This window comes from Dendrobium catenatum, unplaced genomic scaffold (assembly GCF_001605985.2).
Source record: "Dendrobium catenatum unplaced genomic scaffold, ASM160598v2 fragScaff_scaffold_627, whole genome shotgun sequence".
Lineage (NCBI taxonomy): Eukaryota > Viridiplantae > Streptophyta > Magnoliopsida > Asparagales > Orchidaceae > Dendrobium > Dendrobium catenatum.
In genome coordinates, this window is record NW_021319089.1 from 1,944,777 (window position 1) to 1,972,768 (window position 27,992).

The following is a 27,992-nucleotide window of genomic DNA, read 5'->3' on the forward strand; positions in this document are numbered from 1 at the left end:
TGAATTACAATTTGTTAAATATTTTTTTTTGATCTACATAAATCTGTTTCTTTTTTTAAAGATATATGGAATTTAATAAATTCTGAAGAAAGACAACTTAAGATATTTTACATCATTTATCATCACATCTTTTGTTCATCTATTCATTTAAATTATAATTAATCATTGGAATTTAATAAAACCTTATCTAATATGCCCAAAACATTTCAGAATTTAACAGCTCAAATTTAATAAATATGATTTATAACAAAATTGACGGAATCCTACTTGAATTAAATTCTTCGTGTAGGAGATGAGCCTCGACATCGAGTAATGGCGGACAGAGGAGAAGACGCATGGAATCGGGAGAAGTTTCCTCGTGTTTTAGAGATCGTGAGCTCTCGCCTCTCTCAGAGAGACCTCTGCTCCCTGCTTCTCCTCAGCACTTGCTGCTACCGCGCCCTCATTTCTCAACCATCTCTCTGGAAGGTTCTCTCTCTCTCTCTCTCTCTCTCCATATATATCCCTCTGTCTATTTCTCAGGAAGGACTAATATCAGTTATTGCTCCTTGCATACTTTTTTTACTCACGATTGTTGTTTGTATTCTAACCTCTCATGTTTATCAACCAAAGATCTAAATCAGGAAATATATATAAATGCAATTCGAATTACAGTGTTTATTCAATTGAAATCCTACTGTTTGTTCTGGGAATGTTTTTTCCATTATTCTTGGACTGAAACAACCAAACCTTGAGTAGTTTTGTTATACAAGTATGAATAACACATTTATGTAACCTATTATTGACAATTGAAGCCTTGGGCAGTTTTGTCTATGATTTTGCATTTTCTCCTTGCGTTTATACTATGCCGCTTTTTTTGTAGGTTTCAGGGAGATAAATAGCATGAAAGAAAATATATTAGATATCTATTATAAGAATGGTTTATTACTCCAAGCAAACGATTTTTAGGGTTGAATGAAGCCAAACAAAATGTTTGGTTATATAAAGTAAGCTACTCTAACTTGGTTCATTTACAAAGTATTGGTTTGGAATTGGATGCCAGTAGGTATGATCATATTAAATATTTACATGTACGTTTAAATGAATGAATATGTTCATTTAGAATGTTGGTTTATCCAATGGTGTAGACAACACCTTTGCAAATAACCAACAAAGCCCTAAAAGGACATGTCTATCATGTCTCTCTTATTCTCTCCACTTCTTCCTCTGCTTTCCTCCTCCCCTTCTCTCTCTATTAATCCACCCTTGTTCCTTCACATCACAACCCATTGGTGCCTATTCAAGCTTTTTTTTTTTTTTTGATGTTTACATCTAGTTTATCATTTCTTCAGCAATATTCAATGTTGTCCTTTTTCCTGCCTTGTTACCAAGGTTGCTGTCATGGGCGAAAATATTCTCCCTTTGATCTTTCATTTTGTAATTAGGTCCAACTTTATTGGGAGATTTCAGCTATCATTATGCATCGACAGAAGCAAGACTAGATTGCCTCACTTGGTTTGTACTGTTGTTTGGCTCCCTTGCTCTCCATGAAATTGTGAGTTTTATGCGGCACCTCTATAAAATCATTGCTTCCATTGTTTGTTGACAATGGACTCTGCTGTCAAGACCTGACCCGGCACCTCATCATCTTTCTCATTTAAGCACTCCAATATCTTTGTCTAAATCTAGCCATCCCTAGTTGATGCTCATTTTGATGTGAATCTTAAAATCTGTTTACCTCTGCTTGATTAGAATGATGATTCAATATAGTACTTGAGTTGAAGGCATAGAAAGGGTGGCTTGAACTGAGCTAATCAGTTAACTGGTCTACTTCTAAGTCTCTTCATAGAGTTTGCTTTACTTTTGAAAGTGAGAATCCATTGTATAATCTATAGGAATGATGTGTATATTTTTGAAATTTGCGGAAATAAATCAAATTGTTGACAGTCTTGGGAACCTGTTTGAACTTTGAATTACAAAATAGTGTTCAACCATAAGAATGGGGGGATTAAGTTAAGGATTGGAACTGATAATGATTATTGAAGCATGGTTGTAATATTGTATTTTTAGGGGATCTAAGTTAGCTTTCCAGGAGGTGGCAATATATAACTTTTAGTTCCAACTCATGATTAGTTTTTTAGACACGCCCACTGGTCATGCTTCAGCGATGTGCTGAAATTTCCTTGATTGAAAAGCAATTGAACTTCTCTGCCCAGCTTTGCCTGGGAACAGGGCTCTTGTGATTGTTGACATGAGCCTTAAAACATGCTTTTGCTGCAGATTGTCTTTATGCTACTTTGGTGATCATGTTCTCTCTATTGCTAATTTTTATATTTTAGGTACTTGATCTTCGTGAAATGAATAAAGCAGGAGAGCGATTAATATCTGCACTTTCACTGGTCAGTTTCTTTATTACCTGGGGCATGAGTTTCATGTATCATGAATACTGTATGAGCATGTATATAAAAAATTTTCATATATTTGCATTTGGTCCTAGCCTGTTTGAGCAGTTTCATTCAAAATTTTTTTTATTCTCAAGATATTGCTCTAATTTTTCACTCATGTTTTGTCATCCATGGTTACACAATGTTCACCTTGCAGGATAGATATCAACACGTTGAGAAGATAGACCTTGAATTTGCAAGAGATGTTTATGACGAGCATCTTCTTCTTATCAAAAGCAAGGTTATAATCTAAAATTTTAGATTAATTTTAGCACAATTTCTTCAATTTATCTTTTTCCGTTTGGAATTAGGATACATCTATTTGCTGTTTTTCTTGTGAATAATGCTTCTATGTCTGGCTGCCATTCTTTTCTGAGGTTGTTACGATAAAAACTAAACGTTAGACTAGATATGATAAATGAGGTGTTTAGGGCTGTTTAAGTAGAATATTCACAATACGTGTAAAAAAAGGAAAAAAACCTATGTTATTATATCTATTTTAACATCTACTTTTTGATCTAAACTTTGAATCAAAGTTTCTTTAATTTCCAATCAGTTTGGGATGCTAGTAATAAAAAAAAAATTATGATAGTTTAGAAATATATAACATGGTTGATCAAAAGCTGAAGAATGCTTAAAAAATTGCATAATATAATCCTCAATCGTCATAGTATCTCAAAACTCCTTTTTTTATAAATAATTATTCCAAAATAATATTTTACCATCATCATCATCATTAACCTTATCTCAAGTAGTTAGCATCTTTATAATTTCTTATTTTTCAACCATTTTTGTCTAATAATGTGGTATGCTTCTTGATCTACATCAGGAAGTGGGGGAAGACACCTTTTGAGTAGGTGTGAACTCCTTAAGGGAGAAGAAGAGGAAGAAGAGAGTCTAGAGAGGGAGAAACATAAGTCTTTCATTCCATAATATTTTCTTATAATAGGAGTTGTATTTATGATACTAGAAGAGGAAGAAGAGAGTCTAGAGAGGGAGAAGCATAAGTCTTTCATTCCATAATATTTTCTTATAATAGGAGTTGTATTTATGATACTCGGGTAAACCAAGTTTACAATATAGAACATGTCTACCTAAAACAAACTAAAAATAGAATAAAAGAAATGAACTAGTACTTATTACACCTATATAGATCATTTATTTTGTACTTTATTTAGCTAAATATATATTGCTGATGTCTAACAGTCACATCGTCATGGAAAGCAATATTATCCCCAAGGTTGAGAGAAGGAAAAGATGAAGAGAGGGCTGCAAAATTTTCCCAAATGGCATCATCCAGAAATTTAATTTCCATTGCAAGTAAATTTGAACGAAAAGTTGTAAAAAGGTAGAAGGGGAAAGAGAAATAAGGAGAAAATCATAGTGACAATCACGAATAGTTTTATTATATTTTTAGAATGTATCCTAATTTGCTAAGAGGTAGAACGAAAATGTAGTTTTGAAAAAAACTCTATGTAATTCATTTACAAATTCATGTACTATTAGAATAGGGAATTTATCTTGAATGATGAGTATATTAAGGGCTCTATAATTAATGCAAAAATGGCAAGTGCCATCATATTTTTGAATAAGCAATATCGGAATAGAAAAATAGGTGAGATTATGACAAATAATGTTGGAGTGAAGCATTTCAGATACTAATTGTTCCATAGCTCCCTTTTGAAAATGTGGAGAAATGAAAATGATAGATATTACTAGTTGAGATAAGGATGGAAGATAAATACGATTGTCAATGGTACTAGGTTGAGGTTAATCTATTGTTGGCTGAAGCAAATGTTGAGATTATTTGAGTAAGGTAGAATTGGATAATGACAGATGATATGTAAGAAATGAGAAACCTGTTGGAGAAGGTGGTGGTTGTGGAGAAAGGGTTCAAAAGTGTATATTTTGGTTAGTCATCAATTAAGAATGATTCTCAATTTTAATTCAAAAAGCAATTTCATTTGAAACAATTGGGAATAAATTTAACACGATAGATCTACTCATAAGCTAATTGTATCAAATCATTCTTCAAATTAAATTACAAAGTTTTGTAATAATTTCAAATTTAAAAGGGTATGCATTTAATGTTATAAGGAAAGAAAATAATGAATACATCTAGATGTTTAAAAAAATAATTGAATGGAATGAGTTTAAGAAAGATTAATTATATGGATAAGTTGACAATAATATAATCTATACGTGTAGGGCGACAAATGTGAGTCCATATGGTGGTAAAATTATTCTAAAAATTAAGATGTGTATGATAACTTGTACTGATTTGGTAATAAAGGTGGGCCCTTGTGGAGGAAAAAATGTCATTGATAAATAGCTTTCAACCTTATGCGAGCCAAGAAACTACTTCCACATATATGATATTCTCTAAAGTTAAAAGAAGAGTTTTATAGGTAAATGATAAAATAAATTCAGAAAAGATTAGTCAAATAGAAGGAAGCCTATACGCACTTTTAATGTGGTGTTGTCAATGTTTGAACCTTTAATATTCTTCTAAAAGTTTTGTTTCTAATTAGATATTTTAATTACGATTAGATCGGATATTATTCTAGTATTTTCATGTTTAAGGATTCTAGGTAAAACAATAGATTAGTGTATGTGTATACTTGAATTTTTTTGATATTTGAATTCTCTATTAGATCTGTTTCTCTTGCGAAGTTATTTTAGCTTATATAGTACTATGTTGAATGTAATTTCAAGAAAAACGACAGAAAAAGTAGAACCCAAATAAGGGTTATATTTTGATTGACTATTCTTTCTTTTAGGTGTACAATTTTGTTGTAAGATAAAAATTAGATATTTCTATCATGAAAATTTGATGAAATACAACATAATCATGACGTGCATTAGAATCTCTGTAGTTAAATAAATGGGAAAAAAATGGAACTATTTTTTTTCAAATGAATTGTGTAAATTTTTAAATTCTTCGGTTTACAAATTATGGTATGTAAAACGGTAGTGGTAGATATCTCTGTTGGCCTTGTGTTGACCTAAAGGAGTCTTCATGGGGTATGACAATAATCCCCGTATGTCAGCTTAGGAATAGGCCCACCTTCTTGCTCTAAAAGGTTCCCTTGAATGAGGTAACCTATGATTACTAACAACTTTCCTCAATTTGCTACATGGCTAAGTAGATTAAGGCCGCTAACAAACTTGAGAAAATGGAATCATAGAACATTGATCGGAGGTGTCATACCGACTTACTAGATTAGTCTTCACTTTTCTACATTCACTCATTCTTTTTCTCCTAGATAGTGCTGCCACATGGGATCATAGGCCCCATAGCTCCTTATAGTTGATGTTGGAGTTATAAGTCTCTTTCGAATCTATTTTGGTACTTTTGTGTCTACCTTTTTTGATTCCTTTGTTCTTCCTCCCCTTATCCTCTATTGAGCCCCATAAAGTCCATTCTAACTTTGACCGAACCAAACTTGTACCGATTCTTCTCAATTTGAACACAAGTGTTGACTTCTTAACTGAAAGTGTTCTCGAACACGCTCGAGATGTAATTAACCCAGGAGCTTACTCTTTCAAAAAATCTCAATCCCCCTCGAATTAAAATATATCTTGTTTGGAGCCACATTCATTGCAGGGTAAATCTCTAGGATATATACATTTAATTTGCATTCTATTGATCTTTCGGGCCTACATGGTGCATATATGAACTATAATCAAGCTGCAACTTCATAGGCGCCTTTTAAGGTCTATAGCTACCTTGCATATAGGGCAAGATCATAAGACCCAGTATTTTGGGCAATTCATAAATAAAGTAGTAAGCTCTATCCTAATTAAAATTGGGCTTTCCATTGGATTTAACCTATAGGTTAACTTATATTTGGGCCAGCTCCCATACTAACAAGTCTGTTACAACAACAACAACAACATCAAGCCTTTATCTCACTACGTGGGTTGGCTACATGAATCATTTTTCTCCATTGTATATTGTTAATGGCCAGATTCTCATTTAAATAAAAAAAAGAAAGGTCATTTCTAATATTTTATAAGTAAGTCTTGTTAGATCTACCTCTATCTTTCATAACATAAGCCAAATCTAATACATTTAATTTCCTAATCAAGTCATCGGAAGGCGGTCGTTTTATGTGACCAAACCATCTAAGGCGACTCTCTCTAATCTTATCTTTCACTGGAGCTACTCCAACCTTTTCATGTTTATGCTCATTTCGTATCCTGTCTCTAAGAGTCAAGCACCTCATCCATCCGAGCATCCTCATCTATGCAACACTTAACTTAATATTATGCTTCTTTTTTAACGGCCAACATTATGTACCATAAAGCATTATAGGTCTCATCTCCATCTTATATAATTTTCCCTTAAATTTGAGGGGGATTTTTCTAGCAAACAACAAGCTTGATGCATTCCTCCACTTCAACCATTTAATTTAACTTGAATTCTGCTAATAATATCCCCAACTATTTCACCATCACTTCGAACAATAAACCCAATATATCTAAAACATATACTCTTATTAATGACTTGATCACCCAAACTCACAAACCCTCCTCTAGATCTATTAATACTAAAATTACGCTCCATATATTCAGTTTTAGGTCCACTCAAACGAAAACCTTTAGACTCTAAGGTTGACCTCCATAATTCAAGTTTATCTTCAACTCCCTTTCTAGTCTTATCAATAAGAAGAATATCATCAACAAAAAGCACAATGATAACATCCATGGCTAAAGCAAAAAGATATGGGCTTAAGGATGATCCTTGATGTAATCCAACATAAATAGAAAAATGCTTGGTCAAACCGCCTTGGCTTGAACAGAAGTAACAACACCTGCATACATATCCCTAATGACTTGAATATAAGCATTATAAAGTCATTTCTTTTCTAGAACTTTCCATTGCACTTCTTTTGGAACTTTATCATATGCTTTCTCTAAATAAATATCTTTCGCAAAATATCCCATCTACCTTTGTTGAATATCTTCTTCGAATAACATTACTTTTCGATTTTCATCCGTAATGCATTTCACTTGCATTAAATTCTTACTAATCATATCTATTTGTTTGACTAACTTATGTATATCTTTCGCTCTCCTGAGTATCTAATTTATTATATAAATAATTAAAAACTAAAATTTTTGCATGGCATATGATTTTTTTAGACTCCTTATGTGCCTCTTTATATCTTTCCCATTAATCAGAGTTTTTACATTTTAACCAATTTTTATAATAAATCTTCTTATTTTTTATAACAAAATTGTTTAATTAGTAAAATTAAAAACAACTAAAATTCATATATATTCACCTTGATATATTTGGGATTCCTTAGAGCATCATATTCCTTACGTTATGGCTTACGACCTCCTAACATTGGTAGATTAGGGCCGTTGTTATTCCTGAGATGATATAATCGTTGAATTTTGATTAGGTTTACGTCTAATCCCTCAAACAACCCTTATTCATCTAATTGAAATCCAAATATTGAATTTTATATTAAAATTGAGCATTTGTGGCTATTTTTATTCAAGAGTGTTCTCCTATAACTAGGAGGGGTAATTATTTAGAGGGGTTGCTCCTGTAAATGGCTAAACCATAGATCTAAATAAATCTTGGTTTGAACATCGGGGGAAATTTGGTTGAAGTAGAATTAATCTACTTCATAAAAAAAAATGAATTCTTAATATTGAAGATGGGTTGGTTTTTTTTGTTAGTGAATGGCACCAAATGTTTTTGCTCTTGATGATAATCTTGTGGTTGGGGATACTGGTGTTCTCGACTCTCTATCTGCTAGCTTTGATATTAATATTTCTTGCATTGAAGAGTTAGTGGAAAAACAAGAAAATAGATTTTCACTTATTCAAGTTAAATATTTTTAGGGATGAATCTCAGGGTTTTTCTCTTTTGATTGATGGCTTAGACTTCATTGCCTTCTTGTTGGCCCTATTTGTATATTTTGTTTTTAATCTAGTAATTTTTTATGTTTTCTTCGTATTGCACTTTTTCCTATGACTGATAATGAAAGTTTTCAATTTGGAAAAGGTCTGCCTGCTCCTTTTTCCATTTTAAAAAAATTAAACTAGGTTGTCTTCTTGGAGAGAGCAAATCTCTTGGTGGCAAATTTCTTATGATGTTTTTAAAGCATGTGGGGTATCATTCATCGGAATCTTGAGCTAGTGTTAAATGGCATATGTCTCAACAAAGATTCTCTTGGAAGACTTAATCACCATTTGCCTTATTTGTGAAAGGTGTGTTGTGAGCATCTTAAAAATCTAGTCCTATTGGCCTATTGAACAGTGCATTCAAAATCTTTTCAAAAACTCTATTTAATAGGCTTAAATCTATTATGCCTAAGTTTGTTGATGTTTCTTAATGTGCCTTTGTATCCAATAAAAAATATCTTTAGATTGTGTTGAGGCTGCTCTTGAAATTAGTTGAACCATAGGAAGAAAAAATAACTTTTTATATTTAAACTTGGTCTCTAACAGGCCTTTTCATAGTTGTAATTATAGTTTTTTGCCTTCCTTTCTTTGCAATAGATATTTTTTCTTGTAGATTTCTCGATTGAATTATGAGATATATTGTGCATGCTAACTCTTCTCTTATTGTCAATGATCTGGGGCCTCCATTTAATTGTTGAAGTGGTTTTGTTAAGGCGATCCCATTTCTCCTTTTTTTATTTTATTTTTTTTAACATAATGGCATATTTCTTATACAAAATATTGAGGGTATATTTTTTAATAATTAGATTGAAGGGTGATGTATTTATAACTATTCTATGCCTATCAATAATATTCAATTTGTTAATGATACACTCGTTTAGGGGAGCTATTTATATGCACGTTATTTGCTTAAAACATATTCTCTATTTTTATTGTAAAACTTATAGTCTTATGAATATTTTGATTCAAGCTGGTTATCTTCCTAATAATGGTTGGAGTTATGGAATGTTTACCTTTTAAGTATCTTGGAACTCGTATTGGCTCTAAAACAATCCAAAAATCTCTTTAGAATTCCGACATTGAAATTATCTTGAAAAAGTTGTCTTTTTGGATGGGTAGGATCTACTTCTTTAATACTTACCTTTCTTATGGATTATTTACTATGTTATCAAAAAATTGAGTTATTTTGGAAACAATTATTTTAGAACGATAATGTTGATAATAGGAATATTCATCTTTTCAATTGGAGCAAAATTTATAGGCCAGAGGAATTTGAGAATTTAAGATCATTTTAATGTATCTTTTCTTGTCAAATGTGTTTTGAAGATTATTAGTTCTGATGATTATTCTCTTGCTTTTAATATTATCATGGAGAAATATTTGAGGCTAAAGACCTAATAGATTTTCGGAAGAATGATCCTTTTAATTTTTCTTATTTCAAGGGTTGTTTATTCCGAGAGTTTTGAATATAAAGTAAATCAAATGTAGGGATTTTGAAAATTTGGCTATTTGGTTGTAACAAAACCAGATGAAAAGTATTTCATTCATGAATTTAGAATTCATTTTTAGTTCATTTTTTGATGATTTACATACTTCAAGTTGGGATGCAAGCCTGTCAAGAGCCTCATGGAGTTTAATGATAAACTTGTATATGCTCTATAAGACACAATAGTAACTAAAAGTCTCATATGAAAGACTTAAGGTAAGATTTATCTACTTAATTATCACATATTAGAGCTGACATTGTCTATGTTGTTAATTTGGTAAGCTTATTTATACACAATTTTAAAGAATCACATCTTAAAGAAAATATAAAGTTTTATAATATCCAAAAGAAATCCTAGGCATAAGACTTTTAATTAGTCAAAAAGGGGGAAGATTTAACTCTTGAAATTTACACGGATGCCAATTATGTATGTTTTAATTGGTTATATGATTACATGAGGTTAATTTTGGATATTAACTATTCTTAGGAGGCAACTTCTTAACTCTGAGGAGTAAAAAATATAAATTAGAACTGTCATTAAGAATCTACAAATTACCATGGAAGAAAAATATTCTGAAAGATGTAAAGGTTGAGTGAAAAGGTCCTATGAGGCTTTATTATCATAATAACTTAGCCAATAATGTTGCATATAACCTCGTACAATATGACCACACTAAGAACACTAAAGTCAACAGATGTTTTATAAAAGAAAAAAACTTAATTATTGCTTTATTTATACTCCTTTGTATCATAGGCGAGTAACTTGCTGACATTTTCACCAAAGTATTAACATGAATGTCCTTTAAAAATTATCAGGTAAGCTTGAAATAGATAAAATATTCATTCGGTTGGAGTGAATGAGGAAATAACCATTAAAACTATTCTTTTATACCTTGAAAATCAATCCCACAAGTTCGCTCTTGCCTCACTCTCCCCTACATCACTCTTTGACATCGATCCCAACTTTCCCACGCTATCTAGTAAACCATCACGGTGGTGCCAATTTGAGTGATTTTTGAATACATTAGCTCACCTTCGTCACCTGCCACCGCTAGGGGTGTCAATATTTGACATGATCTAGAAATCCAACCAATTTCGGGTTCGAGTCAACCCGAACCCGAACTGGGTCGGGTTTCCGTTCGAGTTTTCGACTCGTTTGAAAAATCAGGTAGGGTTCGGGTTGACCCGGAAACCCGAAATTAACCCGTTTTGACCTGTTAAAGCATGCCATCACGTCAGCCATCAGGCCATCTGCATTCGTGAGTCGTGTCTGCGTCTCGTCGCCATGCCTTCACGTTAGGTCGTGACTGGTCATCCGCGTCAAGTCTCCAGCCAGGCCATCGCGATTCACGTCAGGCCGTCTGCGCAAGGGAAAATTATTACGTACGGTGTCCGGATTTGTCCGTACAACAATCCAGACGCTCCACGTCACCCAGATAACCCGGGGCCCAGTGTATTCAGGTGACGTGGTGCGTCTGGATTGGTGTACGGATGGTCTGGTCACCGGACATAATAATTCGCCCTACGCAAGCGTCCGTTGTCGGAGTCCGAAACGATACAACATTCCGTGCTTGTGTCTGCTGCCGGCCTGCCATTGCCGTCGCGACGCTTCCTCGCCTTGCTGTTATGTGTCCAACACTTCAACCCTTTGGGCTTCGGCAGACCGCAAACGACAAACCACAGTCCCGCAAATTTGCATCCGTCGCACTCCGTCAAACAACATACCGCAAAGTCACAAACCGCAGTCGCCTCACTGTGTCTGGTCGGGGCGAGTTCGGGTCCAAAAAATCGCTGCATTTGCAAAAACGGGTCGGTTTCGGGTTGACCCGAATAGTATCGGGTCAGTTTTAGGTTCGACTCGAACCGGACCTATGACCCGAAATTGACACCCCTAGCCACCGCCTCTACTACTAGTAATTACTCCTGGTGGTCATTATCGATCGTTGTTTGCCACCACCGCCTTCAATCATCACTGCTACACCGGACACCATCAGGCTCAACCCATTGTCAGTGTTAGGTCACCACCGCCGGTCATCATTGTCTCCACTCATCAGTGCGGCCCCACCTACTCGACAATGCAATATTCAAATATTAGTTTTATTTTGAAAGCAACCAAATACAAAAAAATTCAATTGCTAAATTTATTTTACAAGCAATCAAACGGTAACAAAGTATTACAAATATATCATTTCACCTTACATTTTATTTTTAATACTTTAGAATTCAAAATACTTGCAACAAAATGACCCCTAATAAAGTATTGAAAATACTTGCAACAAAATGGCCCCTAAAGGAATTAGGAAAACCATTTTAGCCCTTCTGTCAGAACATCTCTTGGAAAGTTAATACTTGCCGGCTTGCCGCTCTACAAGATTTTGGAAAGATGAACGATTTATGTACATCCCTTTATCTACTGTTGTCAGAGATTTGTTTTGGATTGCTTGGGATCCCGATTGATAAGTTTTTCCTGATTTATCTAATTCATTGGCATAGGATTATTCCTACATACTATCAGGATGTAGTGAATCATTTATATTTTTTAATTTATCCTATCACTTGTTGTTTAGGGGAATCTTCTGGTAGGGTGGTTAATAAGGGGAATTTCAATGTGAAATTATTTTTCTTCTTTCTTTCTAAGGGTGGAATCATCACTATTGGCTACATGTGGATATAGAAGTCCATCTCTCTCTTCGGGTCTCTGCTTTGGCTTGTCTTATTTTCCTCAGGAAAATATTGAAGCAAATTCTTCTTGTTCATGTTGAATATTGTACCTTCCAAAGTGTGCTGCACCTGTAATTTATAGTTTGAAATAAAACCCATATTATCCTTAATTGCAATTCTATTCATAATATTTGGATAAGGGTTTCTTTACCAACTTGTTGTCCTTAACAATACAGCTGATTACATTATATTGTATTTTCCTCTCAATTGTTATCAGTATCATGTGCACTTTTCTAACTTGTAATCTCCCATGGTGTCTTTTTCTTCCGTCTTTTTTTTTACAAGAAGAGCTTAGTCCCAGTTTTTTCATGATGAAAATTTAAGTGATCGAGTTGATATATCTGCTAAATTGTCCTAGTCATACAACCTAGCTATAACATAAAGTTTGTGGACTTGTGAGAGGACTGAACCAAAGGACTATATGTGACTTAACAAATTTACAAGAAAGTAATCCCATGCAATACATGGGAGAATAAAAAATATTATTATTGTGACAATTCTTGATAATAATAATAATAAAAGAAAGATTAATATTTGTATTTCTCTTAGTTTTTGCATGGATTTATGCTTATTATAACATAAATGGTAATTACACCTAATCTTATTTAGGAGGGTAAAATTGATAAATTATTATATGATTTTCACAACATGCCAAACCATTAAAAGTACTTGAGTATAGTATAATTAGATCAATAATTGAAGTCAGATCATTGCCTGATGCAAAAAAAAAAAGAAAAAGAAAAAATAAAATTAAGATTAGTTGAATACCTCAATTTGATTTTTTCATATTAATTCAATGGAGATTTGATTGATTAAAATGATGCCAAATATGTATATTAGATTATATATATTAAAAAAATATATGACTTTTCATAATTTTATCATAATACTTATAGATTATTTTCATTCTCTTCTAACTAAAAGAATAGCAAGTTTGAAAATAATCGAGATGATATAAATAGAAGAATTAATAAAAAAAATTCTCCTTTTTTATTAATCTTTCTAGTTATATATTCAAAAAATAAGATTGATATGCATTTCCTTTTTTTATGATAATTTTTATACAGAGAAAAAGATCAAATTGGTCTTTTGACTCTTTATGAAGGGCTAAAATGATCCACAAATGTATTTAAGGATCACTTTTGTCCGTCAAGTTTTTAGAAATGAATCAAAATAGTCCTATGGTGGGATTATTTTGGTTCCTCTTTAAAGAGTTGATGGACCAAAATAGGCTTTTAATATATTTGGGGACTATTTTGATATTTCATAAAGAATCAATAGATCATTTTGATTATTCTCTTTTTATATATTAAGTGCTTTCACTTCTCAAAAATGAGAATACATAAATAGAAGGATTAATAAAAGAAGAGAAACATTTTCTTTTTGTAATTAGTATATGTATATATATATATAGTGGATGTATGTGATTTTCTCTTTCATGACTTTGTTTATTTATTGTAGATGTAGATTAGATATATCAAATAGATGTGAATTTCTTTTTTCATAATTTTATCTTGTATATATACGATTCCTTCTCTTCTCTTTAAAAGAAAAGGAAAAAAAAATAATCGTTTGGAATGGAGCTCACTCCTTAACTTGAAGCCTGAAGCCATAGAAATAATACTCATTTTCTCTCATTGTGGTGTGTGTGTATATGGATTGGATGGATGTGATTTTCTCTTTCATGACTTTGTTTATTTATTATAGATGTAGATTAGATAGATCAAATAGATGTGAATTTTTCATTTCATAATTGTATCTTTTAAATATACGATTCATTCTCTTCTCTTTAAAAGAAAAGAAAAAAATGATCCTTTGGAATGGAGCTCACTCCTTAACTTGAAGCCATAGAAATAATACTCAGTTTCTCTCATTGTGGCTTAATATATAGTATAGGTAAACTCAATTTACAGAATAAATGTTCATTATCTGATGCCGTCTAAAATAATTTTGACAATGTTACCCAAATTTCTTACAGATTTACTTTCCCATTGATTTTCAGGTAATGGAGCATGTTCGGCACCTAGAATCTCTAAATCTCAATGGCTGTCAGAAAATTTCTGATAAGGGAATTGAAGCTGTAACAATTGCTTGTCCTAAACTTAGGATATTTTCTATCTACTGGAATGTTAGGTATGCTTTGTTGCTTCAATTTTTTACTCTGCAAGAGCTATTTGTGACTATGGAAAGTATCCTACTAATCCTTTTATTAGTTGGATTCAGGGTGACGGACATGAGTATAAAATTCCTTGTGAAGCATTGCAAACATATATCTTATCTAAACCTTAGTGGATGCAAGGTAATGAAATTCATTATAATATTATGTTTTTTTTAACACGCTTATGATCTGTACTGAACCTTTGATCTGAAACACAATGCTTTAATGATTCTTGCATTTTCCTCATTTAACTCCTCTTACTCGCTGAATTGTCACAAAGATACTTATCTGCATATGTAGGATTAATAGACAGCAATGCACATAACAATGTTACGAGGTCAACTACTCGCTTAACAACCTTCACATTGCTCAATAAGCCTACGGAAATCTTGTGTACTGAAAAAAAATGAGGTTTTTAGCAAACTGTGTACTATACACCGTATAAACTTGAGTATTTTATGCAAAAGAGCCTTGTCTTGAAGCTATTTTTTTTAATTTCTTTGCTTTGATCATAAATTTGTTATAATTGTTTTTTTTTTTCAATTTAGTTACATTTAAAGCATTCTTATTCTAAGTACCTTTTAAGTTCTCTTATTTATTTTGAAAATCTTATAATACACATTTTGTTTCCATCTCATAGTTTGAGCATGCGGTTCTCTTTGACTACAATTTAAAAGAAGTAAACTGAATGCACCTTGCTGCTTGAATGCCCATAATTTGCGGGTTGTTAATATGTTTTAAGGATCAAGTTCAGTGTGACTAGGATTCATTAATACAGTAGTTGTGGTCATGCCATTTGGTTGTTGTCCATGTGGTTAATCGCTGTGTCTTCTCCACTTAACTCTGAACTAGTTCTATTTACCTTTTGAGGCAATTAACGGTTTTCTATTGGCTACTTTCTCTCAACATATTGAATTTTTTTTATGGAAAATGGACAAAATAATTCAATTAACTTTTCAAAATTTTTGTACCTATAAGCTTGGTTTAGTTTAAGGAAAAATGGATAAAATAGCTGCAATGCAAAATTTCTTTAATATATGTTAATTTTGTCCCCGGGAGAAATGTACTTATTTTAGTTATGGTCTCTTCTACTAGAACCATTTGGATATTTAAAGGGCACGTTACTGCATTTTGCTTAACTACTCTGCTTATCTCAGATGGAAATAAGTGCAAGATTATTATGCTTCACCAGCGTTAGAATTGTATAGTTTCTTAGACAATATTGCCTGAAAAAATCTTATTACTATATGACTTTTTCTAATTAAGGGTAATTTGAAATGGGCTTCTAAGTTTTCAGTCACTTGTGCATTTTAATATGCTATGCTAGTCAAGGACAATAACTTTGATGCAAGTTTTAAAATACATCTCTTTCATGAAAAATCCTTCATCCTGAGTTATGCACTAATTTGCAGAGCATCTCGGACCAAAGTTTGCTTCTCATAGGTGATAACTACAAAGAATTAGAAGAGTTAAACATTACGAGGTGTGCATTTAATTTTTTTTTAAATTATTACTCTACTTCTTTATAGCTATCAAATACTAACATTCTTTGAATGCCTTACTATGTCTTTGGGCATTGATTGGGTCATAATAATTTATTCCTTAGCAGCTCGCCATTTTAATAATTTTTTTTCCTTTTTCTTAACAAATGAAAGCATTTGACTTTGGGGTTATGGGTCAACTTGGCCTGAATTGATTTGGGCTGATTACGCCAACTAGAACATGACTCCGAACTGACATGGGTTTTTAAAACTGAATTTTTCAGTTGTAATCAGGTTGAATTCTAGTTGAATGTGTAGTTCGAATTATTAGGTTATAATTTTAATTTTGTGGTTTGATGAAATTTAAGTTTGTTCCATTGGATGTCATCATTGATCATTGAAACTCTAGGGGGTATCTTAATAATGCTTGATCTTCCTCAGTGCAAGCCAAGCATCTAAACATGTGATAGGAATACGATCTCCACACAACAAAAAAGCAACAATAACGAGGAGAAATAAGCAGGAAAGAATGAGATTATGGGCTAATTTTATTGATATCGGCACAACAAACCAAGATACAAGTTAATATACTATTCGAGAGGTAGATCGACTCTCCACAAATCCTAGGCGCCGTTAGGAACAACTCTAAAGAAAATTACTCCCAAATACAAAAATGACATAATGAAAATAAAACAACCTAATTAATCCTAAATAATCCTTCCTAATTTCCTCCCAAATTTGAATTCAAATTGGCACTCTTTCTCTAAATAAACCTCCTAATTCCCTCCCAAATCTGAATTTAAATAAGCTCTCTTTCTCTAAATGAACCTTCCTAATTTCCTGTCAATTTTGATTTTCTATGATAAGTAGTTAAAGGTTGAATTAATCCCTTTTGAGCCCCTCTCTCCTTGCCTGCCGACCACACTAGTGGGGCTCATAGAGCTCTTATACTGGCCAGCTAGACCGGGCCCCCTTGCTGGGGACAGGTTGATTGACTGGATTGACTCAGCTGGTCCTTTAATACTTCCCTCCTAAAGAGTCACATTGTCCTCAAGATGAAACCAAAGAAATTGTTGTTGAATCATCTGTATGATTCTCATGTTGCTTCATAGGCAGGCATATCGGTCCACTCAATTAGCATTTTTCTAGCTCCTCCGGTTGTCAAGAGAACTCCTCTCACTTTCATATGCTCTAGGATCACCTCCATTTCTTCTGTCAAGGTCATCGAAGCGTCGCTGATGGACTATGCTCACCAATAACTTTCCTCAACTAGGACACATGGAATACTGGGTGTATGTAGAAGTAGGGGGTAGCTGCAAATGATACGCCATAGCACCAATCCCCTCCACAACCTCATAAGCCCATAATACAATGTAGATAACCTTTCATTTCTTCTTCGAGCTAAAGTCTTCTATTTGTAGGGTGGAATCTTCAAATGTTCCTTATCACCCACCTCGAATTGCACATCCCTTGTATGCCCGTCAACCTGCTTCTTTATAATTTGTTGTGCCCTCAGTAGGTGCCCCTTTAGCTCTCCTAACATGCTATCACATTCTTCCAAGTGGGATACATATGGCGACATCATCGGTATCACCATTCGTCCTTGGTATAATAGTCTTTGATTGACTAAGGTATAGCCTGGATGGCTACAATAAATCTCTCATGATTTTGTCCAATCCTTCATCTTGTTGACTTTCCCTTCTCAATGCCTCCCGGTCCACAACTAAGAGAACAAATAGTCCTCCAATATAAATCATGGAGTGTGACATACCACGTGCTCTAAATACTCCACTCTAGGCTTGGCGAATGAGCACTTCTTCAGATTGACAAATAAGTGGTGGTTCCTCTGAGTGGATAACACCAATATCAAATATTCTAAGTGCTCCTCATTAGTCCTGCTATAACTTAATATATCTTCAAAGAAGATTGAGACAAACCTCTGCAGATATGGTTGGAATATCCTGTTCATCAGGGGATGGAAAGTAGCTGGGGTTTTACTGAGGTCAAAAGGCATCACTAAAAACTCATAGTGTCCCTCATCAGTTCTAAATGCCGTCTTGAGAACATTCTTGGGCCTCATCTAGATCTGATGGTACCCTGAATTTAGATTAATCTTTGAGGAAAACACCTCTCCCTAAAGATCATTCAGCAACTTATCAATCACTTGAATAAGAAAGTTGTCTAGCACAGTCTCCTTGTTTAACGCCCGATAGTCCACACAAAACCTCCAACTATCATCTTTCTTCTTTTACTTGTAGCATTGGACTAGAAAATTGACTGATATTGGGTTGAATGATCCTACCTCTAGCATCTCCCCGATCAATTTGTTGATCTTATTCGTTTAGATTTGGGGATAGTGGTACGGACGAACATTGTTAGGTGAGACTTCTTCCATCAAGATGATATCATGCTTGTGTTCCTACGGAAGAGGAAATCTCTGAATTGGGTGGAATACCTCTCGATACTACTATAGGAGTGGCTGAACCTTGTCTAGTGCTTCTATTCTCTCCCTATCATCTTCTCCTTCCAAACTCCACAGCTCCACAAAAAATCTCACTCCACCTTGGATTGCCCTCATCATGGTTTTGAGTGAAATCATAGTTTTGGACAGGCTAGGATCCCCTCTAATAACCACTCTCCTCCCCTCCACCTTGAACTCTATTCTTAGAGCCTTCCAATCAATCTTGGTCTTCCCCAACTTTTGCAGCCACTTCATTCACAGTTTCACACTGTGCTCTCCAAATCCAATGCTAGAATGTCTTCTAATACTTGAACCTATGGAAGGATTAGGATCACCCCTTTACAAATTCCTCTACTCCTCTCTACCTTTCTTGTTCTCAACATAACCCCAAACCCTCCATGTTCTATAATTTCAGTTCGGACTGATCTCCTATCCTATTGGAAATGAAGTTGTGGGTATCTCCACAATCCACCACTACTACCACCTCCTGATGCCCGATCATCCCCTTAACCTTCATGGTGTGGTTCGGTGTGAACTCGACTACTGAGTTAAGGGATACCTTTGCAACATCTAAGTGCAGGTGATCTCTTCCTCCTCTACATCCTCCTCTGCAACATCTTCTTCCTCATCTTAGACGATTAGGATATGTAACAAATGGTCCTTACAATAGTGGTTTGGAGTGAACTTCTCATCACACCTAAAGCATAAGCCCTTGGCCTTCTTCTCCTGAATTTCTAACTCGGTCAACCTCTTGAAGTTCCCCCTTTGTCGTACTCCTTGACCTTTATCCCTCGGGGCTTCCTTCTGAATAGGCACCACCCTAAACTTAGTGGTCATGCGATAGAAGACTTCCGAGCTACTTCTGCGACTACTCCTCTCCAAGGAGTTCTTATCCTCCATCAGCTGGGCTAATTCCGTAGCCTCCACTAAGCCATGCGGTCTCAATACCTCGAACATCTGCTCGAATATCAAGCACCATCTTAAGAGTAATCTCACTAGTATTCGAAGTGATGTAAAGGCGTCTATTATGGTTGGTGGTTCATAGTAGGTCCTCCTATGAGAACTCTATTCAAGGTGCCTCCTTGAGATAATGGTTATTGAAATTGAAAATTTCAATTGTGAAGATGTTATTAATATTGAGTCTTTGCATCATTACATGTTCAGTCAATTATGTCATATGATTAGGACATAGTGTCTTGTCTTTTTTTTTTAGAGATGAAGTGGATTGAAATCAAAGATTTATCGTGGCCTCCCCTCTAGAAATTCTCTCCTTTCCCATGCTCTTCCTCTTCGCCCTTTTCCTCTCTTCTTGGAAGGCATTTGTTCAAGAGCTATCCTCCCATACCTATATTGGATTTTCTTTATGCTAACCATTTTGAGCCACAAACTTTTGTGCTATATATTAGCGTGGGATCTCTCTTGTCTGAAAAGTGCTCTTTTGTTATGCTTGGCTAATGTAGTTTTAAGCATGATGGTGATGCGGGGATTTATCTTTTATTTGCAGGTGCATGAAGATTACTGATAATGGATTACAAAATGTTCTTAGGTGTATTACCCTCAAAAGCTTAAACCTTTATGCTCTTTCAAGGTAAGCATCTGATTTCTAGTATTTAATTGTTTGATAGCATATGCCGTAGTTTCAGAAGGTTGATGAGATTGCCTCATTATTTATTAAATTCTTTCTGCAGTCTCACAGATAGAGCTTATGAGAAGATTGGTTGCTTAGCACATCTGGAATTCTTGGACTTGTGTGGTGCCCAGGTATTTTCTATGGCTCCTAATCCACTGCCAGTGGCAGTATCTTTGAACTATTGATTGGCTAACAATAACATTTCAAGTTCTATCATCAGAATCTATCTGATTGTGGCCTTTCCAGTATCGCCAGCTGCAGAAAATTGCTTTCTTTAAATTTGACTTGGTAAGCTTTTGTTCATCCTCTTTTTTTTTTTTAAAAGTAGAAAATTTTACTAGCAATTAGTCAAGCTATGTTATTTGGATTGAAGTGTTTGGGAACAAACCCACTTATATAGACCTGTCAATTTCGGGTCACGGGTCGGGTTCGGGTCAACCCGGAACTGACCCGGCACTATTCGGGTTCGGGTCAACCCGACCCGTTTTTGCAAACGGGTCAATTTTTGGGACCCGAACCCCGACCCTCTTCGGGTTCGGGTCAACCCGACCCGACCCGCTTAAATTTGATTTTTCGAGTTCCCGCACGGTGCAGCGGTGGCGGTCCAACGGCGGCGGCAGCGGTGCATAAACGGGTTTTCGGGTTGACCCGGCAACCCGTCGGGTCAACTCGAACCCGACCCGTTTTTGCAAATGGGTCGATTTTCCGGACCCGAACCCGACCCGCTTTGGGTTCGGGTCAACCCAAACCCGAAAATTCCGGGTCGGGTCCAATATTGACGGGTCTACACTTATATAGATAAGTTGAGTGTGGTAGAAATGAGGACATTAAGATGAATGTGAATTGTGAAATAAAAGGATGAATTGGAAAATAATTATATGAGAGGGGGTTTGTGAGAGTAGAAGATGCGTGTACTAAAGAATGAAGAAGAGCTTCAATAAGATAGGTAGATGAAAAAAAAAAAAAAGATGGGTAGATGAAATTATTACGGAATAATTAGTAAGAAAAAATGGCTAGACCAATGGTAACATGGTTTTGCAAATAGATTTACTCCTCTTTCAACACTTGATAGGAATCAATGAAGAGTAAGGATTCATAACGTCAACCCCAAATGGTTGGAATTAAGCTAAAGATGATGTTGAAAGTTCATATTTCATAAATTTTTTCAGGTGTGTACGGGTTACTGATGTAGGAGTCATAAAAATTGCTGAAGGGTGCAGAGCTCTTGAATTTCTCAGGTCCCATGCAAATGATGTCATTGAATTGGCAACTTTATGCACTATAAGATATCTAATGCAATTTTTTTTTCCATGCAGCTTATTTGGCATCGTTGGAGTAACTGATGGATGTCTGGAGGCTCTTTCTAAGTATTGTTCCAACACTATAACAACCCTTGATGTGAACGGATGTATTGGAATTAAGGTATTTGTGATATTATGTAGCTGCTGCAGCACACATTTTTTTTATTATTTGGAGTTTGATGACACTAAATTAGGTTGCCTAACCTTTTTAGAGGAGGCGCCATGAAGAGCTTCTTAAGCTTTTTCCGTATCTAAGGTGCTTCAAAGTGCACAGCTAATGTGGCGCATTTGGTTTCGGCACAAAAAACACTTTTTGAAGTCGAAAACCTTTCTATCTATTGCAGTTTATTCCGGCCTTGAGGTATTCACTTGAACTATGACATCCTTTAGTTATGCTTCCCATTAGGCAGTCTTTTGTCTAAATGGCAGTTACATTGGAAGAGTAAATATTGAGCCTGTATAAGTTATGTATATTTGCATAATGATTTATTTATTTTCCTACAGTATGTTGTTTATTATAAGGTTGTTGGTACTATGATAATGAATGTTTACCTGATTTGGTTTTTCTCTTGCAATTTATATATTTATTATTTATGTGCCTTATTCTCCAACAGTTAGTAGGATTTCTCGTTGATATGGCGGTGCTAAAAATCTCTCTCTTCCATATACCACCCACAAATTTTTTATTAAATTTTTGAGGGATTCTTCATGGTTCCAGGTGGAATCATATAACTGCAAGATCAGAAAATCATTTGTATAAGCCAGCTTGGGTATTTTTCATCGAGAGACAATTTGCAACTCATGGGTCAGATCTTTTCTATTGTAATACGAATTTATGGGGTGAGCAGGAGAACATAAGTAGAACTGTCAACATCTCTAGTTAAATCTATACTATTGAATTTTTTTTTTCTTTTGTACAGCATGGCTAAAATATTGAACAAACAGTTGAAAAAGTTTCTTGAAATTTGGAAGTTAGTGATTTATGTTGAACGTATAATATTATTTTCATTTACTCTGATGTAAATTTGTTTCACTGCAGTTTATTAGCTCTAAATAATTTTTATATGCGTTTGAGGTGCACAGGTGAGCATTAATGATGAAGCAGAGAGGTGGACAGGTTTGGATTAGTGAGGAAGCAGATAACATCATTACGAGAAATGATCCTGGTTGTTGTTTAGGGATCTATTTTTAGTTGTGATATGTAGTTTTTGGACTTTTTTGGTTCACTGATCTGTATTTTGTCTTATGCATTTTCGCTGAGTATGGAGAATGGGGTTAGTAATATATTTAACTTTGTTCATGTATTCATATATACATGTACATGCTTAAAAATCATTTTAATTTATTTATGGTTGAATACAACACTTTCTTTACCTGAAATAAGCATGTCCAAATCTATTCAAAAAACATTGCACCTAGCTCATAGGATTATCATCAATGCAGGGTGCCGAGTGAGATTGGCACATATAGCCTTCCCCAGCATTGTAGAGGAGCCATTCTGTGATTTGAATCCGTGAACCGTAGGTCACCAGGGAGGAATCTGCCTGCACTCTTATATCCAGATGTAAACTGAACTCATTTTATGGCAGCTTTTATATCTGTTAGGTATTTGTTCACTCACATCAGCCTTACGAACTTGAAATGATTTCGTTGTGTACAAGATTACATAGGGTGGAAACTATCAGTTAAATTATAAAACAAGAAGAGTTAATGATAAAAGTACAAACAACATTAACAACAATATCATGAAGCCTTTATCCTAATACGTGGGGTCTGCTACATGAATTCTTTTTCTCCATTATGTCCTATTAAGAGTCAAACTCAGTTAAATATGATAAAAAAGGCCATTTCAAATGCTTTCTACCAAATCTTTTTAGGCCTACCTCTACATTTCTTAATAAAAGTTGGATCTATACATCTAATCTCCTAACGGAGTCATGGGAGGCCAGCGCTTTATGTGACAAAATCTTTGTTGACATAATTTTTGAGTGGACTCGACTTAGATTAAGTCGAATCGGATCCGATTGGGTTCTTAATCCTTGTGTGGACTCTGACAATTTTTGTGTTGACACAATATCATGAACCTTTATCCTAATATACTAGAGGCATCTTAATCCTTGCACCAACCCTGGCCTCATGTTCTACATCGCGTGAGCACAATAAATTTATTGAAATGATGTGTCGTGCTTTGCGAATGGCATTTAAACTCATTTTAAGTAAGTTTTGATGGAAGATTTTAATTACCTCTTCAATCTACATCCAATATAAGAGGTTAGCTTAAACTAAAATTGAGTTTTTAGTTTGGTTTGTGCTGGATAATCAGTTTCTTAATTCTCACTATTATCTCATCATGGGCGATAAATTTTGATGGCTAATGTCGAGCCATCTAGAGACGCGATCTTGCATTCTTTCACGGACTGCCACTTCTCCCTCTGAATGGCTTTCTCATTTTTTTGTCCTGCTTAAGATGGTTAGTTATGAAGATCAGATTGGTGTGATGTGTAATACATGGACATAGCCCATATCCTGTTGGGTTGATTCTAGCTCTATATTGGGATGTGATCCACTATGATCTTAGAGAACACCTATGTATTCAAATTCAACCATAAAACTATCAAACTTCTATCTTTTAAACCATAAGAGTAAGTTGTTCCACTTCCCTTACGCAAGTCCTTTCCGCATTGAAGTTTATAGCTGTCCATAAAACTATTGCTAAATCGTAGCTGATAGTTATTGACCTCTACACTTCCTCACCCATTTTCCTGAATGACTAGGTGCATATCGAACACTTAGATTTCAAAAGGTTTAAGAAAGAAATTTTGCATAGACTCCACCCTTTATTTGCTACATATCAAGGATATCACCTCCACCCCTTTAGAGATTCACATACATGTGGTTTCTAGTCTCTTATCTGACCTTTGAAGAACTACTTGTTTAGGGTTTCAAAATCATTCATAAGAAAATTCTTATGAATGATGGTTATAGTATTCAAAATCATTCATAAGAAAATTCTTGTTGTTTTAGTTTGATGATATTTTAATTTATAATTTGGATAAAAAGTCCACTTAGATCATCAACATGAGCAAATATTTGATGTATATAATTACATCAAATATAGCAAATTGTATGGTACAATAGTGATCATACGATATGATTTGAAGATCAATTTCTATTAATTGTTGTATCTCCTCATCTTAATGTCACCATGATTATTATTTTAAAATGAGTCTGATCATACAGTAGGATGTACTTCGTGCAAAACTACTAGTTTTACTTAGTTTTTTATTATTTTTTTTATTTTTTCTTATTTCACTTATGTGTGTGTGCTGGTTTCTCACAAATTTCTAATAATGAAGCCCTTATCTTGAAATCTTTCTTGCTAGCTTATCATGAAATCTTTCTTGAAATCCCTTTTTCTGCGTTCTATATCCTCGTTCAAATGCCACTAATATTTGAATTTTATTTTCAATCTTATGTCAGCATACAAATATACACAAATCTAAAGCATGCAAATATACACAAATCTAAATCAAATCATATTAACTTAATCCAAATTATATTTGTCAAAATAATTTATTTCTCCTTATAAGAGATCTTTGGCCCACATAGGGCACTAAACATCATGAAAAGGATTCACAACCAAAAGAAAACCTAGAAAATACACAGGGGACCAAGTAAAGAAGCTGTTGTTGCATTGAAATGAAATAATGAAATCAAAGATGTCGGTTGGAAGATTCTCATCACATGCTAGGTTCTTCCTCATTACTTTGTTCTTATTGTTTAGTGAAAACCTTGCTTTTGTTGAATAGCCATAGTATTTGTATTGTTCTTGAGATCTGGTCAAGATATGCGTCATTGAACTTGTAGTTGTCTGCTTCATATTAATTTAATGATATGCTCTCGAGGAAATGCTTGAATAAAAAACTTTGGAAATCATCAGCAATTCGTAAGATTCAAGCTGCCGTTTCTTTGTTTTTGTGCATGAATGATTCAAGCTGCTAACTTCTCAGATTTTATCATAATTTTCTGGAGCAATGCCCTGCATACTATCTGCTTACCAATAAAACACAGGCCATTCATACATCATGAAATCATTGTGGACTGATAAAATCTAAAGAATAAACATAAAGGTTAATGGAAAGAAGTGAAGTAAATAAGCAATAAGAGATGTAGTATTCACAGAGATCATTTGACTTCTTAAAGTTTGCTGGATTCAATATTTATATCAAACGCAAAGTATCTTGAAAATCCCTCAATAGTGATGATTTAATTTCCTTTTACAAGCAATCAAATGAGTCTGTAGTAAAATCATGATTAGTTCAATATTTCAAGAAATTTTGAGATTGCTCGAATGATTAAAACATGAAAAGGGACATAAAGCTGATTGTATGAGCAGTAGGATGTGCTTCGTGCAAAACTATTAGTTTTACTTAGTTTTATTGATTTTTATTTTTTCCTATTTCACTTATGTGTGTGTGCTGGTTTCTCACACATTTCTAATAATGAAGCCCTTATCTTGAAATCTTTATTGCTAGCTTATCTTGAAATCTTTCTTGAAATCCCTTTTTCTGCTTTCTATATCTTCTTTCGAATGTCAGTAATATTTGAATTTTATTTTCCATCTTATGTCAGCATACAAATATACACAAATCTAAAGCATGCAAATATACACAAATCTAAATAAATCATATTAACTTAATCCAAATTATATTTGTCAAAATAATTTATTTCTCCTTATAAGGGATCTGTGGCCCACATAGGGCACTAAACATCATGAAAAGGATTCACAACCAAAGGAAAACCTAGAAAATACACAGGGGACCAAGTAAAGAAGCTGTTGTTGCATTGAAATGAAATAATGAAATCAAAGATGTCGGTTGGAAGATTCTCATCACATGCTAGGTTCTTCCTCATTACTTTGTTCTTATTGTTTAGTGAAAACCTTGCTTTTGTTGAATAGCCATAGTATTTGTATTGTTCTTGAGATCTGGTCAAGATATGCGTCATTGAACTTGTAGTTGTCTGCTTCATATTAATTTAATGATATGCTCTCGAGGAAATGCTTGAATAAAAAACTTTGGAAATCATCAGCAATTCGTAAGATTCAAGCTGCCGTTTCTTTGTTTTTGTGCATGAATGATTCAAGCTGCTAACTTCTCAGATTTTATCATAATTTTCTGGAGCAATGCCATGCATACTATCTGCTTACCAATAAAACACAGGCCATTCATACATCATGAAATCATTGTGGACTGATAAAATCTAAAGAATAAACATAAAGGTTAATGGAAAGAAGTGAAGTAAGCAATAAAGCAATAAGAATTCACAGAGATCATTTGACTTCTTAAAGTTTGCTGGATTCAATATTTATATCAAACACGAAGTATCTTGAAAATCCCTCAATAGTGATGATTTAATTTTCTTTTACAAGCAATCAAATGATGCTGCAGTAAAATCATGATTAGTTCAATATTTCAAGGAATTTTGAGATTGCTCGAATTATTAAAACATGAAAAGGGACATAAAGCGTTGCGCCTGCTACATGACTATAAGTTGATTGTATCATCAGAAAAGGCAAAAAGGGTGTATTCAATGCATGGAGCTAATGTAGGATCTATGGAGGGTTGGTTGTATGAGCATTACAGAAAGATTGTTTTCGTGATTTGAACCTCTTACCTCTATAATACATTAGATGCAACTTAACCTCTGCGCAAAGCCCTCCCTCGTATCAGCAGAAATGTTCAACTAATGCAAAGACTGTGGCCCCTTGACATAGGCTTTCTGGTTTTAGCCGAGTAGCACTAAGAAAATGATTTCTTACATAAGAGAGAGGACACCGCTTCAGCTTCTATCAGCATCTGTGAAGTCGGTGTCATCTCTCCTAGACAAGGAATCCCAACTTCAGATTCCACTTTCTTTTTTACTATGTGCTCCTCTATAGCTTAAGCCCCCTCTATTTATAGCAGATGAAGGTAATCTAACTGCAAATATTTCTCCCTTAATGTCTCGTTCGTTATGTTTAGGTTGACTTATTGAGCCCCAGGAGAAGATGCAACATCCTATCCTATGGCCTTGGAGTGCCCCCTCGCTCCTTCACAGTTAAGTTTCTAGATGCTGAAAGTTATTTTTTTATCAGTCAAAGTCAAAATGACTATAATAGCTTGATGTGTGGTTGCTTATAGGTTCAATGAACCAGGGATTTAAATTCTCTGGAGAAAATATTATTAAATTGTTATAACCATATGATGGAGTAGACATTGACTGTTGACTTGGATTTCAACATAAGGCTAGCGAAAATGAATAAGGTTTGATTTAAATTTTTATTAATTTCACCATTTGCAAACTGTAAACGTTACGATCAACATCAAATGGCACTAAAAAGAAGGATTAATTGGGTCTGATTTTG

General features: G+C 34.3%; 1 protein-coding gene across 9 annotated transcripts; it reads left to right on the plus strand.

The window, feature by feature from the left end:
• The first annotated feature begins 245 nt into the window (after positions 1 to 245).
• LOC110100991 (F-box protein At3g58530) lies at positions 246 to 27,984 on the plus strand. Of its 9 annotated transcripts, XM_028695382.1 has the most exons (15): positions 249 to 468; positions 2,319 to 2,378; positions 2,581 to 2,664; positions 14,558 to 14,688; positions 14,779 to 14,854; positions 16,126 to 16,196; positions 20,160 to 20,243; positions 20,344 to 20,416; positions 20,506 to 20,573; positions 21,455 to 21,523; positions 21,602 to 21,707; positions 21,799 to 21,947; positions 22,305 to 22,426; positions 22,507 to 22,557; positions 22,670 to 22,962. In XM_028695382.1, the coding sequence occupies exons 1-12, from the start codon at positions 313 to 315 to the stop codon at positions 21,862 to 21,864; spliced, it is 1,044 nt and encodes a 347-aa protein (XP_028551215.1). In that variant the 5' UTR covers positions 249 to 312; the 3' UTR covers positions 21,865 to 21,947; positions 22,305 to 22,426; positions 22,507 to 22,557; positions 22,670 to 22,962. The 9 variants fall into 9 exon arrangements, with proteins under 9 accessions (XP_028551219.1, XP_028551221.1, XP_028551215.1 ...); XM_028695385.1 differs by lacking the exons at positions 22,305 to 22,426; positions 22,507 to 22,557; positions 22,670 to 22,962 and adding exons at positions 27,610 to 27,684; positions 27,769 to 27,984; XM_028695381.1 differs by having other exon boundaries at positions 22,305 to 22,557.
• Positions 27,985 to 27,992: the final 8 nt, after the last annotated feature.

Excerpts from the sequence above, each read along its gene's own strand:
- LOC110100991 (XM_028695384.1), top strand. The coding sequence starts at position 313 with ATGGCGGACAGAGGAGAAGACGCATGGAATCGGGAGAAGTTTCCTCGT. Across the intron at positions 469-2,318 it reads CTCAACCATCTCTCTGGAAG|GTACTTGATCTTCGTGAAAT; the intron begins GTTCTCTCTCTC and ends TTTATATTTTAG. Across the intron at positions 14,689-14,778 it reads TCTATCTACTGGAATGTTAG|GGTGACGGACATGAGTATAA; the intron begins GTATGCTTTGTT and ends AGTTGGATTCAG.